Raw genomic sequence first — 13,613 nt, 5'->3', positions numbered from 1 at the left:
TATTGATCCTTCTATCAGTGATAAAGAATGTCTAACACCATCATCTGCTCCAGTAACTCAATGGCCACTACACTTATCATAAGAAGAGCGCGAAGTTGAATAAGAGATAAATGAATCAAAACGAATATTTTGGTCTCTCGATGAAGATGTGGTCCTTACGAAGTCAGGGCAACTATCAACACCGATATAATCATTGGTAATGACCAGAAGGATCAAGCTATTTGGAAACATATAGCTAATTACTATAACAAGTATCGCCCCACTAGATCTATGATGAGAAGTTGTCAATGGCTGAAATCATATTATTATAGGTTTGCAGTGATGCTAAATGAATTTTCTGCAACCTATAATAATTTTTATATTCATTGTCAAAGCGATTGAAGTGACAAATACGTTGTAGAATGCACTGAATATGTGAAAGCCACCAACAATAGCAAAGATTTTAAGTATATGCATGTGCGGAGGGTTCTCAAAAAGTATGAGAAATATATTCCATAATCAGTTGCTCAATACTCTAACAAGAAGATAAGGACATCTAAATCAGGGGGAAACACTTTAACATCAAATATAGATATGAGTGCTGATTTGGATGACTCTGAAGTTCGCATTCGTTAGATAGGCCAAAAGACAACGAAGAGGAAGGGCAAATCAAAGCCATAGAGGGCGACACAATAGAACATAGTATTGACAAAGAATAATAAGATATTAAAGAATATCAAATACAAAAATGGCTTTGCGAGAAGATGAGATATTTCATAATGATTATAGGAATTATGAAATTATTATGAAGGATACTTATTGAGATGTCATCAGGACAACTTTATTTACATGAGAAAATGGTAAAAAAAATTAAACAGAGATATGACCTAGTGTAGATGTGCTTAAGTTTATTTTTATATATTATTATAATTTTTGTCTTATTATTTGATGTATTGTAATATTTATATATTTTTTATTATTTTATGTTAGTAATTTATGACTTTAAATTTTATAAAAATTTAAGGTTATATAATGTAAAATATGAGAGAGGATGAGAATTATATATAATGAAAAGTGTGAGAGCTATAAAAGAGTTGTTGAAAAAATTTTTAATAGTGGAAAGATATGTAAAATTTTTTACTTTTGATGTAGTACTGATATGGTAACAAAGGAGTTCAATAAATTGTAACCACTGTGAGAGCATTCATATAAGTTATTCTATCTATAAATTTTACTTTAAATTTTACATAAGGTAGTTAAAAAATCTTTGCATCAGCTACACTATCAATTCCTTAAATTTAAATTGGATGAATAATAATTTTCTAAATTTAGGGAATGAATTAAACCTTTAACCTAAAAGTAAAATAATATTTCTTTTTAATCTCTTTCTTTCAATTCATTTTTTCAATCTCTCTATTTTCATTCATTTTATAAATACAATAATAAAAGGATGGAATAAAGAAAAAAAATATTAAAAAATTTAAGGAAGATCGAATTTTAGGATAATTAATACAGTAAGTAGCGAAAAATTATTATTTAAATTTAATAAAATAAATTATTTATTTAAAATTTTTGATATAATAATAAGAAAATTGATAATGATGCTATGATGCCTTATAATCGTACGTTATACGTTACCCTATAACAAAAAGTTGCCTGTTGACGTAAGCGCCGACTTGCGTCTCTGTGCTCCGGCGAAGGCAAGCATTTATGCGCGACGAATCCCCGAGACGGAAGTGGAATCGAATGCGGGCGGGCAGAAGCAAAATGCGAGGCCCGGATCGATTCCAATCGCCGAATCGATTCCCGCTGCCACGCCTCCTCCTCTCCGCCATTTAAGCTCTTCGCCGTTGCCTCCGCCCTTCCAGCGGAATCCCCTCCATGGACGGCGCAACCTCGATCGCGGCCGTTATTTTTGATCTGGACGGAACTCTTCTCGATACCGGTCTGTGCTTCTTTGCGCCACCTCCAATCTTTCTCCAATTTGTGTTGTTGATTACGAAATGGGTCAGATAGGGCCACGGGAGGGATCCTGAATGAGTTCTTGGCGAGGTACGGCAAGTCGGTTGATGCCGCCAAGGAGGAGAAGCGGGTGGGGATGATGCACAAGCAGGCGGCCGCCGCGATAGTCCAGGACTACGGGCTGCCGATGACGGCTGAAGAGTACTCTCAGGCGATCATGCCTTTATATCAGGAAAGGTGAAACTTTGTTGCCTCGCGATTAAATTTGAAGCATTATTTTCATCTCTCTTCTTTAGTACTTATCTCAATAGTAAATCCATTTCAGTAAGTGTATGACAGGTGGAAAAATATTTGCTTTTGTTGTGTTAATTTTCACTTTAGCCTCGTCATTATCATTCATCATCATGATCAAGTTTGACACAACAATCGACAGTTAATTACATGAATCATATTTTTCCTCCAACTCTTTGCAAGACTATTTTATTAGTTATATTCAAACCAACTAACTCATTTTCATTACAATGTATAATATTCTTTTTAGTTTCACTGATTCTTTATATAGAATGTATTTGTCATCTTTGAACAACATCATCATTATCATTTAGTTGCAAAATTTCAATGAATAAACCCTTCAAATTAAAATGAGTGTCTATACTTGTTGCCATTTAACTCGTGTATTATCACAAACTACAGTATGTGCCAACATGTATGAATGCCATGCTAAAGTTATCTTGTGTAACTTCTCTTCTTGATCACTTGAGGATCAAAGAATAGCAAAAAAAAAAAAAGTTTCTAGTGATTTAATCATTTATTTATCCCACTCATTGGTTTAGGCATGATCAGTTGTAAAAAAATTCCTTTAACTTTTATGCTTCAATGTCAGCCTAGCACCCAAAGAATTGGAGTACGTATCCATCCATACAAATAAACTATGAATTTGATCATTCTTTTGTTTTCAGGCAGCCTGGATTGCATTGAAAATTCTTTACTATGATATTAGTGTGCTTGTTGATTTATTGAGTTTTTTATTATGTTGTATGTTGTGGGTTTGTTGCTCTTAGAAGGCTAGTTATCTTTTGAACGAGCCAATGCTGATCAATATCATAACTGTATAATGGTATTCTGTGTTCTTTCATTTCTATAGGTGGCCATTAGCAAAAGCACTTCTGGGTGTTAATCGCCTTATTGGGCATCTTCGCAAACATGGAATCCCATTGGCACTTGCTTCAAACTCCATAAGGAAACACATTGAGCTAAAAATTTCCCACAATCAAGGTTTCAATTTATTTGTACATTTTACCATGAATTTTCGGCATTATCATGGTATTTTAAGATTTTTTTAATGACTTGTTTTGGAATTTATCTAAGTTAACAAGGTATCTTCATTGTGCCTAACATATCTCTAGTAAGAAGATGAGATTAGTTTACTTCTTCAACAATGACCTTTGAATTTACCATTTTGGGTCTTATAAGAGGCTTTTTGTCTCTATTTCTCTGATCTCTAATCATCTGCATGTGTATTAACTTTTTTTAATCTTTGATTAATATAATAGTCTCCTTTGGCTTCTCCAGTGTGCTAGTATTCATAGTGCTTAAAATAATATTGTCGGGTTGGATGTAGTCTTATCAACCATGAAAAAAAATTTTAAACTTGTCTCATGTTCTTCTTATAATGGATCAATGTCGCCTCCTTATGTGCTTATTTTTTTAGCTAGGTGACTTTTGTAAGGGGGAATTATTCCCAATCAGCAGCTGCCACTACCTATATATATATATAACGTATTATGTGAAACAAAAACATCATGAACTGTGTCGTGCTAAGAAACCTTATGTCTTCAAAACTTCTTCGTCTACCCTAATACAAGTCGACCTTAAGTGGTTCTTTATCCTTGCCTAGTATATAGTTGACATCAACCCTCAACCTACCATAACTTCCCTTACCAAGAGATTCATCGCCTTTGGACTGTTGGTCCCGGCAAGAGGGGAGGGGTGAATTGCCCTACAAAAACAAATCAACCCTTTCTCAACTTATAGCTTGAATAAGAACACTTGTAACTAAAAATAAAGAGACTAATAAAAAGGAAATAGACACAAGAAGAATTATTTAGTTTGCAATCAGAATATTGCTAATCCAAGGGGAATGAAGCGCATTTTTCTGAAGATCTCCTTCGTGCGTAGTAGCCTCTTACAACGTTCACAGCTCATAAACAAAAGCAGAATAGAAGAAATGGAATTACAAGTTGTAGTTCTAACTGTTGAAATCAGTGCTTTATTTATAGCACTGTTCTGGGCGCCTGGAAGGGTTCCGGACGCCTGGAGTGGGATAGAATTCTATCCCTGATGCGTCGGTCAATGACCACGTCACTCTTAATAAACTTTGGGTTTCGGGCGCCCGGACTCTAAAGCTCCGGGCACCCGGACCACAAAAGTCAACAGGATTGACTTTTTGCGGTCCGATTTCCCTACTCCGGTTCTGCTCGTCTCGGTTTGGGTCTTCCGCTTCGGCTCCGCTAGCTTGGGTGATCTCGGCCATCCAGAATAGGGCTCACCCAAACCCAAGTTCCGGCCTTCTCCTCGAGCAACCTTCCTCCCCGGTTTCTCGTCCCTCAAACGTCGCGTACGTTTTTCTCATCCACCAGTGTACTCTTCCACGACACCTCGTCCCTCGGACGCACCGAGCTTGTCGGCTCTCTCCCTGTGCCGTCCTTCTCGCTAGCCGCGTCTTCCTCTCAACTTCCTCCTAAGCTCCTGCACACTTAGACACAAGGGTTAAACCAAATAGGACCTAACTTAACTTGTTTAATCACATCAAAACAACCTTGGGGTTCCAACAATCTCCCCCTTTTTGATGTGAGCAACCCAAGTTAAGCTAGGGTAAACAAATGCAAAAACAAAAAAAAATACAATGTAAAGACAATTAATTTTGCAAATAAGTGCAAAAAGATTTTTTAGTTTAAAAATTAGATTATACCTCCCCCTAGACTTAATATCCTTCTCCTCCTTTGATCACATAAAAAAATGGGGATCCTTAATAAGTCTAAGGTTAATTTAAAAAAATTTGCAATAAATTAGAAAGTTTTAAGTGTTAAAAAAAAAATTCTAAGTGAGAAAATTTTCAAGCAGAAAAATTTCTAAATTGAAAATAACAATTTTTTGCAACGGATTAAAAAAAATTTAATAGAAATAATTTAAATGAAGTCTGCTATAAAAAAAAATTTAAGTTTGAAAAAGTTTTCTAAGTGAAGTAATTTTTTTTTTTATTTTTAGATGAAATTTTAACAAATGTTAAACCATTAACAAAGATTGAAGACAATTAATTTTTATGCTTATCAGTTTGTCAATTAAATATTTAATTCAGAAATTGGCTTTCAGGCTGTGGCGAGGCACTAGGCCTTCTTGGTTATTGGATCATCAACCACTTCTAGATAAAGCCTTTTAATGAATTCAAATATTCAATTTTCTACCTGAAAGCCCTAAGTCTAATTTCATTTTCAATTTAAATAAGTTTTTGGAACCCAATATAGGTTCTTTCCTACAGGATTAATCATGTATTTTCTAGGTATATAAACTTTTGATATTTTTCTGATTTGACTTTTGTGAAACCTATAGTACCAGTTTAATCCTTTATAGTTTCTAAAAGCAGAAATATTTGAACAAGCAGAATTTTTCAAGTTTTCTATTTCTTCTTTTAATCTATCATTTTCAAGTCTTACTTTATCAAAATCTTCTATCAGACATGATTTTGCTAAAATTATTTTTATTTCTAAGTTTTCAATTTTTTAATTTATTATTTTTACTTTTTAATTTATATATAGATTTTGCCATAGACTTAATACCAAAATAAAGTTGATCAGGAGGTAAGAGACATACCTCACTTACCATATCAGACTTGAAGCCTGACTCTCCCCCTGCTACGCTGCATTCATCTGAAGTCACTCCCCCTTCATCAATGCTGGCTTCTAATGTGCTTTGCCCTTCATAGCTCACCATCAGTGCTAGTCCGACATACTCTTTTATTTCTGACTCTGATGATGAGTTGTCGTCCCAAGTAGCAGTTAGAGTCTTGTGTTTCTTGGGCATCTTTCCTTTTTTCCTTCTTAAGTTCTGGGCAGTCTTCTTTTAAGTGTCATTCTTTTTGACACTGGTAACATCGAACCCTTCTTCTATTTCTTGGATTTTTCTTATTCTGTATTTCTTTAAATTTGTTAGATCTAAAGAATTTTTTGAAATTCCTTACCATATAAGCTTCTTGATCTTCTTCTGAGTCTGACTCGGGTTCATCCTTCTTGGTTGCACTTAGTGCCATAATTTGGCTTGAGTCTTTTGTTGTCCTTGCACATCTGGTTTCATGTAATTCTAGAGTAGAAAAAAGTTCCTCTAGGGTACTTACCTCCAGGTCCTTTGAGATATAGTAGGCGTCGATTATTGAGGTCCATTCTGGAGTCCTGGGAAAGGTATTGAGTGCGTAGCGTATCGTGTTCCGGTTGGTTACTGTTTCACCGAGGTTTTCGAGTTCGGTGATTAGTTCTTTTACCTTCACATGTAGATCGGCTACCTTCTCACCTCTTTCCAGACGAATATTCGTCAGTTTGTTCCGAAGTATATTTCTTCTTGCGAGCTTGACTTCGGATGTGCCTTCATGGAGTTCCAGGAATTTTTCCTAGAGTTCTTTGGCCGACGAGTAGCTCCCGATGCAGTTGACTTCTTGAGGCGACATTACGCTCAGCAAGTGATACTCCGCTCGGTTATTCGCTACGGAATCATTTTGCTCTTTCTTTATCCAAAGACTCTCTTCTTTTTCCTCTCCATTTTGATTCGTAGGAGCTACAAAATCATATTTTATTATTAAACAAATCTCAAAGTCTGTTTTCAGGAATACCTCCATACGACGTTTCCCGTGTGCGAAGTCTCCCTCGAATTTTGGTGGAACGATGCTTGGTCCGACCATTGGTTGCTTTGCTTCGGTCGACAATTAGTCCTTCTGAAGCGTCCTCGCTTTAATACCACTTGTTGATTCTTTTGGAGGCCGACAAGAGGGGAGGGGTGAATTGTCCTACAAAAACAAATCAACCATTTCTCGACTTATAACTTGAATAAGAACACTTGTAACTAAAAATAAAGAGACTAATAAAAAGGAAATAGACATAAGAAGAATTACTTGGTTTGTAATCAGAAGATTGCTAATCCAAGGAGAATGAAGCGCACTTTTCTGAAGATCTCCTTCGGGTGGAGTAGCCTCTTACAATGTTCACAGCTAACAAACAAAAGTAGAACAGAAGAAATGGAATTACAAATTGTTGTTCTAACTGTTGAAATCAGTGCTATATATAGCACTGTTCCGAGCGCCTGGAAGGGTTCCGGGCGCCTGGAGTGGGATAAAATTATATCCATGACGCGTCGGTCAACGACCACGTCACTCTTGATAAACTTTGGGTTTCGGGCACCCGGACTCTAAGGCTCCGAGCGCCCGGAATGGCTCCGGGCATCCGAACCACAAAAGTCAACAGGATTGACTTTTTGCGGTCCGGTTCCTCTACTCCGGTTCTGCTCGTCTCGGTCTGGGTCTTCCGCTCCGGCTCCGCTAGCTTGGGTGATCTCGGCCATCCGGAATAGGGCTCACCCGAACCCAAGTTCCGACCTTTTCCTCGAGCAGTCTTCCTTCCCGGTTTCTCGTCCCTCGAACGTCGTGTACGTTTTTCTCGTCCACCAGTGTACTTTTCCGTGGCACCTCGTCCCTCGGACGCACCGAGCCTGTCGGCTCTCTCCCCGTGCCGTCCTTCTCGCTTGTCGCGTCTTCCGTTGGACTTCCTGTGCTTCTAAGCTCCTGCACACTTAGACACAAGGGTTAAACCAAACAGGACCTAACTTAACTTGTTTGATCACATCAAAACAACCTTGGGGGTTCCAACATGGACTTCATCCATTGTCCAATATCAAGTTGACCTCAACTTACTAGGACTTTCACATGCCCGGCCTTGGGTCAAGCTTGATCCAAGACTTCAAATGTCTAGAGTTCATTCCTTTAGGACTTCAACCTTGCTTGACATCGCCTAGCAAGACTTCTTCGTTGTTAATCATTGAATCCTCCACGACCTGTCTGGACTCAGTCCACTTTGACCTATTAGGACTTTCATCACCATCAAGCATTCAATCCTCCGCAACCTGCCTAGATTTCCATTAGTTGTCTAACATCCTGTACTCCTTGACTCATGAGGACTTTTATCATTGCTAAGCATCTGATCCTCCACGACTTGCCTAGACTTCCATTATCAACCCTGACTGAACTTCATCATTTCTGAGTGTCTAGTCTATGTTGACTCACTTGATCTTCTCCCTTGTTAACTCCTGATTGGATTCTCTATATTTGCAAACACATGTTGGACTTTAATCAATGTCAAATGTTTAGGCGACTTTGACCCATTTGGATTTCGTCCACCGTCAAACATTTAGTTAACTTTGACCTACTTGACTCATCCAAACAACACATATTATTTAAACACATTGCTTAAAAAGCAAACCCTAAACCATGGTCAACTCTTACTGGAGGTTGATTGCACCAACATTCTACTTGCGCTTGCTTATACCATGTGAGTGCATGATTGAGAATGAACTCAAATTGAGCTTGCTATGAAGAATCATGCATGGTGCGTTCTGTGAAATGACAGGCAAACTTATACGGGCTTAGATTGGGAGCCCACCAAGGATGCGAAGAGATCCATAGAAACATTTATTAGGAAGTCCTTTATCCTTACATATTTACACATGAGCCTTTTTACCATAACAACTTTTATTGGAATGTAAAACATTGTAGCTGGGTGGTATGCACCATATAGAAAATTCAATGTTAAATAAAACATCAGCATCTGCAACTAGTCATCTGTTGTTTCTTCATGATCTTATGAACTATTAAACTTCTCTTCAGGATGGGCACAATCATTTTCTGTTATTCTTGGTGGGGATGATGTTAATCACGGAAAACCTTTTCCTGACATGTGAGTGATTTTTTCTTATCATATATCAAAAACTTCTTTTTTAACAACTTTTTTGTGAATGGCATATCCTTGTTATCATTCTACTAATCAGATACCTAGAGGCCGCAAAGAGACTTGGAGTAAATACCTCAAATTGTCTGGTCATTGAAGATTCCCCGTAAGTAGAATTTCACTTTCTCAGTTAAATTTTACAAATTTGCAATTTTTTTTCCAAGGTTATCTAAATGGTATTATTATAAGCTGCAAAAATTTTTGAACCATAGTGAGTGTCTTGACATTTTTCATGTTGCATACTAACCTTTTCAAACAATGTTGCATTAATTTGTTGTCCCAACTAGCTTTGCAACAACCGTTATTCTTACTCTGCTACTATCTTTGAGTCTAGGCATGTATATCATTCTTCCAATATTATTCTGGATGAAGTGTATAGGGAGATGTCCCCATAAGAATGAAGATTTGGCACCTAAAAGTTAGCACTAAATAGTACTCATCGGAACAAATGCTATGGTGATGATTTAGTCTACTTTTAAGTTGAAACCTATAGATTTATTCTTGGCTTTGTCCTCTCTGATGAGTATACTTTTCTCTTTCTTACACTCTTGATTGCTTTCTTGAATTCACTGCCTTTTGATTATGTTGAACATTCAAGGAAATTTGACATCCGACGTCAAGTGTTTTTCCCTTCTATGTTTAGCAGAAAGAACCTTATTGCTAGTAGTTGAGTTTAAATAGAAAATTATGTTACTTCAATACAGGGTTGGTGTAAAAGCAGCAAAGACTGCAGGAGCAAAGGTAGTTGCTGTGCCATCTCTTCAAGGACAAGATGAATGTTATTCCATTGCAGATTATATGCTTCATTCCCTTTTGGAGTTTCAGCCTGAGTTATGGGATCTTCCTGCATTTGATGATTGTACTTTCTTTTCCATGTCCATCAACTCTTCATATCTGTCAACAAATTTAAAGCTAGAAAATGTGATGTTACTACTAATTGTTGATGTTTTTTCAGGGGTGCAAAGTGCACTGCCAATTGAATTATTGTTTGTTAGAGGCCTGGTTGGAGAGCTAGTTTCTCACGACGGTGTTACTCAAGTTAATGTCACTGCAGGTAAGGAAACTAACGCTTTGCTTGTTAAGTTGTAATGTAAAGAATATGATTACATATTTGTGCAATTATGTACTAAATTCTAGTCTCTAGGTGTGTTTTCAGTTGCTAGTTAAATTGTTTATTGCAGATACTGGTTCATATGAATCAGTTCCTGATCAAGTGTGTGGAGTCTTTTTGGGTTGGGCAAAGCTTGAACTGCATGGAATGTATAAGGTTATTGTGAACATGGGATGGGACACCTCGCGCGGGGTTGCTAAGAGAGTAATGGTATGTGTTCATTGGCTAGTTGTTATCAGTTCAATGCAGTAGATGAATTAATTTCATTGTCATGTTTGATTAGGGTTAACATCCTATTCTTTTTAGTTTGTAAAGGTATACCAGATTTTAAGTTTCTTAAAGTTTGTTATATTTATTCGGTATGATAAACCTGTAAAGTAGACCCTAGTTTTAGGGGAAATAATTAGAAGACTGACCCTTTATTTGTTTCATAAAAATGACCCTCAAACCTCATGGGGGTGCATCTTTCAGTTTTATAGAATTCTCTTGATTTGTTCTCTACATGAGATTTTGTTCATGGTGCTCCATCAAGGTGTATCAAAGCCAAATTCTTGATTTGACATTTTACATTCTGCCTTTCCCTATACCGCTTCATCCTAATTCTTTCTTGCTTAAATTGATTAGTAAAGTGGATAGTATATACCAGGTTAGTTGAACCCTATTTTTACGAGAAATAGTTAGAAGATTGGACCCTTTATATGTACATGTAATGAATCTTTTCAATTTGTTATAATTCTTGATTTGTTCTTTACATAAATTTCATTCGTGGCATTGCATAAGTGGTATCAAAGTCAAATTCATGGAGGGGTGCTTTGGCGCAATGGTAGAGTGGTTTGTTCTTTTCAGGAGAAGATGAATTATGCAACTTGTCTTCTTTGTACAGATCCCGCATTTAATCGGCCATGTCGAAGGTGCCACAAACGATCGCCTGGATCTATTTCTTACTGGATACATCAGGAAAACCCACAACTGGGTACGTGAAAGGAACTAAGAAAATCTATCCTTCTTGTTCCTTTTCCGACTTCACGTTCATGATTCGTGTTTAAAGTCTTCCACACCTTATTTAAGTTATTGATTCTAAAGTGTTTCCTTTACTGGAGAACAGAAATAGCTTAGATTATCAATTGGATACAAAATACAATGTATAATATTCCCTTGTCTCCTCTTCAGGATGTGAAAGTGTCTGAAGAAGATCTGAAAATCGGTGGCGCTGCACTGGATCTCCCTTTGTTCTCCCCACCACAACTGCAACACCCATTCAATCTTTGATCAGGAAGTATTATGAGACAGAAAAGTATGTTGGTTTATACTCAGTTATTTTACTATGGCCACCTTAGCAGCTTGAAGCAATATATATATTGACAATATTCTAGTCGATTTCTAATAAAATTGAATTGGGACTAACCTCTTTTCTCTTCAAGTGACATGGAAGATCGAAGAGGCCTGCTATTTCTTCTGTGATTTTTTAAAAATTTGTTTGTATGATCTGATTTATTCCTGTAGTTTTAAGAAGTCGATATGTTTGTTTGTCCTGGAGTTGGAAAAGCATGTGTTTTTGGAGTTAATGTGATTTATAATTTTCATTTTTCTAGATGAGAATCATAACTTTCTTTTTCTTTATTTTGCTGAGCTATATCACATGCCATAGTGATTTTATTTAAAATATTGGGCAAAACTTAGAGCTTGAAATTTAACTATTCTCAATATTATAAAAAAAAATAATGTTTCTGAAATTCAAATCTACAACTTTAAAAAAAATTATTTAATATTTTTACAACTTTTATAAAATTATTTTCACTTTAAATTAATTTTTAAAACATTTTGTGAAATTAATTTCAGTTTAGAAATTCAAGTTTTTAGTAAATAATTTTCAATTAATTTAATCTAAGTATGATTTAACCCAATATACTAGATTAATCAAGAATTTTCTTTTAAATTTTTAATTTTTTATTTCTAATTGACAAGAATTTTTAGAATGCAATTTGATAAATTTGTATAACTTATTCGGAGGTAGAGAATGTATCTCACGTACAATATCGATCTCATTATCTGATCCTCCCCCTCATTACTATTTCCCTCTAAAGTAGTTCTTCATTTGTTGATATTTTCGATGCTCATTTTGGATGAACTTGTTTCGTCATTGACTTCTTAGTGACTTTCCATAAGTGTAAGTCAGACGTAGGCTTTTGATTCTGATGATGACAATTTGTCCCACATCACCTATTGGTTATTGTGCTTCATTTTTATTGGTCTTTTGTTCTTATCTTTCTCCTTCAGTTTTGAGTAGTTGTCTTTAATATATTATTCTTCTTGGCAATTATAGCACCACACACCTTTCGTTTGCTTCGTAGAAGTTTCTTAACTTGCGACTTGTTAAACTTATTAAATTTAAGGAATTTACTGAATTTGGTTCATCTTTCTTGTTAGCTTTCGTGCTAGGTTTTGAGCTATCTTTTCTTCTTTACTTCTTAGGCCTACACATCTCGATTTGTGAATTTCAAAAGTAAAAAAATAAATTTTCTAATGTACTCACCTCAAGGTCCTTAGAGATGTAAAAACAGTCAATTATGGATCTCCACTCAGGTGTTCTCGAAAATGCATTTAAAACGTACCTTAATGAATCTCAGTTTGTTATCATTTCTCCGAGATTCATGAGTTTGGTGATCAACTCCTTGATCCTTAAGTGTAGATGTACGATTGTTTCTCCTTCTTCTATTCAGAGGTTGCTGAGTTGGTTCCGAAGTAGATTTCATCTTGTGAGTTTCGCCTCCAAGATCCCTTCGTGCAGTTACAAGAACTACTCTCAGAGCTCTTTAGCTGACTCGTAGGCTCCAATCCGATTGACTTTTTGTGATGATAAAACGCTCAATAGATGGAATTCTAGTTTGCTGTTTGCCACAAAGTTGGCTTGCTCCAAAGGTGTTCTTTTTTGTCACCGTACTGATCTTTGGATGCTACAAATCCATATTTGATAGTTAATAGAATTTCAAAATTAATATTAAAAAATATCTCTATCCTTTTCTTCCAAATCACAAAGTCTCCCTCGAACATCAATGAATGGATGCTAGCTCCGGCCATTTCTTGTGTACTTCAGTCGACGGTTAGTCCTTCTGAAGGGTCCTTATTCTGATGCCAATTGTTGGTTCTGCGCTGCCGACAAGAGGGGGTGAATTGCTTGAAATTTCAAAAGTACCCTTCTCAAAACTTTCGACTGGAATTGCTCTGATACGCTTGCTTTAACCCATAGACGAACTTCTTAAGTTTGCAAACTATATTCTTTGGATCTCCTGATACAGTATTCTAGTTGCACCATATAGATTGTTTCCTCAATTTTTCCATTAAGAAAAGCTATCTTGATATCCATCTAATGGAGTTCTACATCGAAGTGTGCGACAAGTGTCATGATCGTCCTTAAAGAGTCCCTTGTTGAAACTAGAGAAAATGTCTCCTTAAAGTTAATCCCATATTTTTAAGTATAGTATTTAGCTACAAGACGTGCTTTATACCTTTCCATATCA

General features: G+C 36.2%; 1 protein-coding gene across 2 annotated transcripts; it reads left to right on the top strand.

Annotated features, from left to right (window-relative positions):
• The first annotated feature begins 1,643 nt into the window (after positions 1-1,643).
• On the top strand, positions 1,644-11,650 carry LOC122000547 (bifunctional riboflavin kinase/FMN phosphatase-like). Of its 2 annotated transcripts, none has more exons than XM_042554920.1 (10): positions 1,644-1,924; positions 1,992-2,178; positions 3,086-3,216; positions 8,864-8,933; positions 9,025-9,090; positions 9,689-9,843; positions 9,940-10,038; positions 10,166-10,305; positions 10,979-11,068; positions 11,266-11,650. In XM_042554920.1, exons 1-10 carry the CDS (start codon positions 1,861-1,863, stop codon positions 11,362-11,364), a joined length of 1,101 nt encoding a protein of 366 aa, XP_042410854.1. In that variant the 5' UTR covers positions 1,644-1,860; the 3' UTR covers positions 11,365-11,650. The 2 variants fall into 2 exon arrangements, with proteins under 2 accessions (XP_042410854.1, XP_042410855.1); XM_042554921.1 differs by having other exon boundaries at positions 1,850-1,924; positions 1,996-2,178.
• Positions 11,651-13,613: the final 1,963 nt, after the last annotated feature.

This window comes from Zingiber officinale, chromosome 7A (assembly GCF_018446385.1).
Source record: "Zingiber officinale cultivar Zhangliang chromosome 7A, Zo_v1.1, whole genome shotgun sequence".
NCBI lineage: Eukaryota > Viridiplantae > Streptophyta > Magnoliopsida > Zingiberales > Zingiberaceae > Zingiber > Zingiber officinale.
The sequence above is the reverse complement of the archived record's forward strand: the minus strand, read 5'-3'. Positions and strand labels throughout refer to the sequence as shown.

Excerpts from the sequence above, each read along its gene's own strand:
- LOC122000547 (XM_042554920.1), top strand. The coding sequence starts at position 1,861 with ATGGACGGCGCAACCTCGATCGCGGCCGTTATTTTTGATCTGGACGGA. Across the intron at positions 2,179-3,085 it reads ATGCCTTTATATCAGGAAAG|GTGGCCATTAGCAAAAGCAC; the intron begins GTGAAACTTTGT and ends TCATTTCTATAG. Across the intron at positions 10,306-10,978 it reads GGGTTGCTAAGAGAGTAATG|ATCCCGCATTTAATCGGCCA; the intron begins GTATGTGTTCAT and ends TTCTTTGTACAG.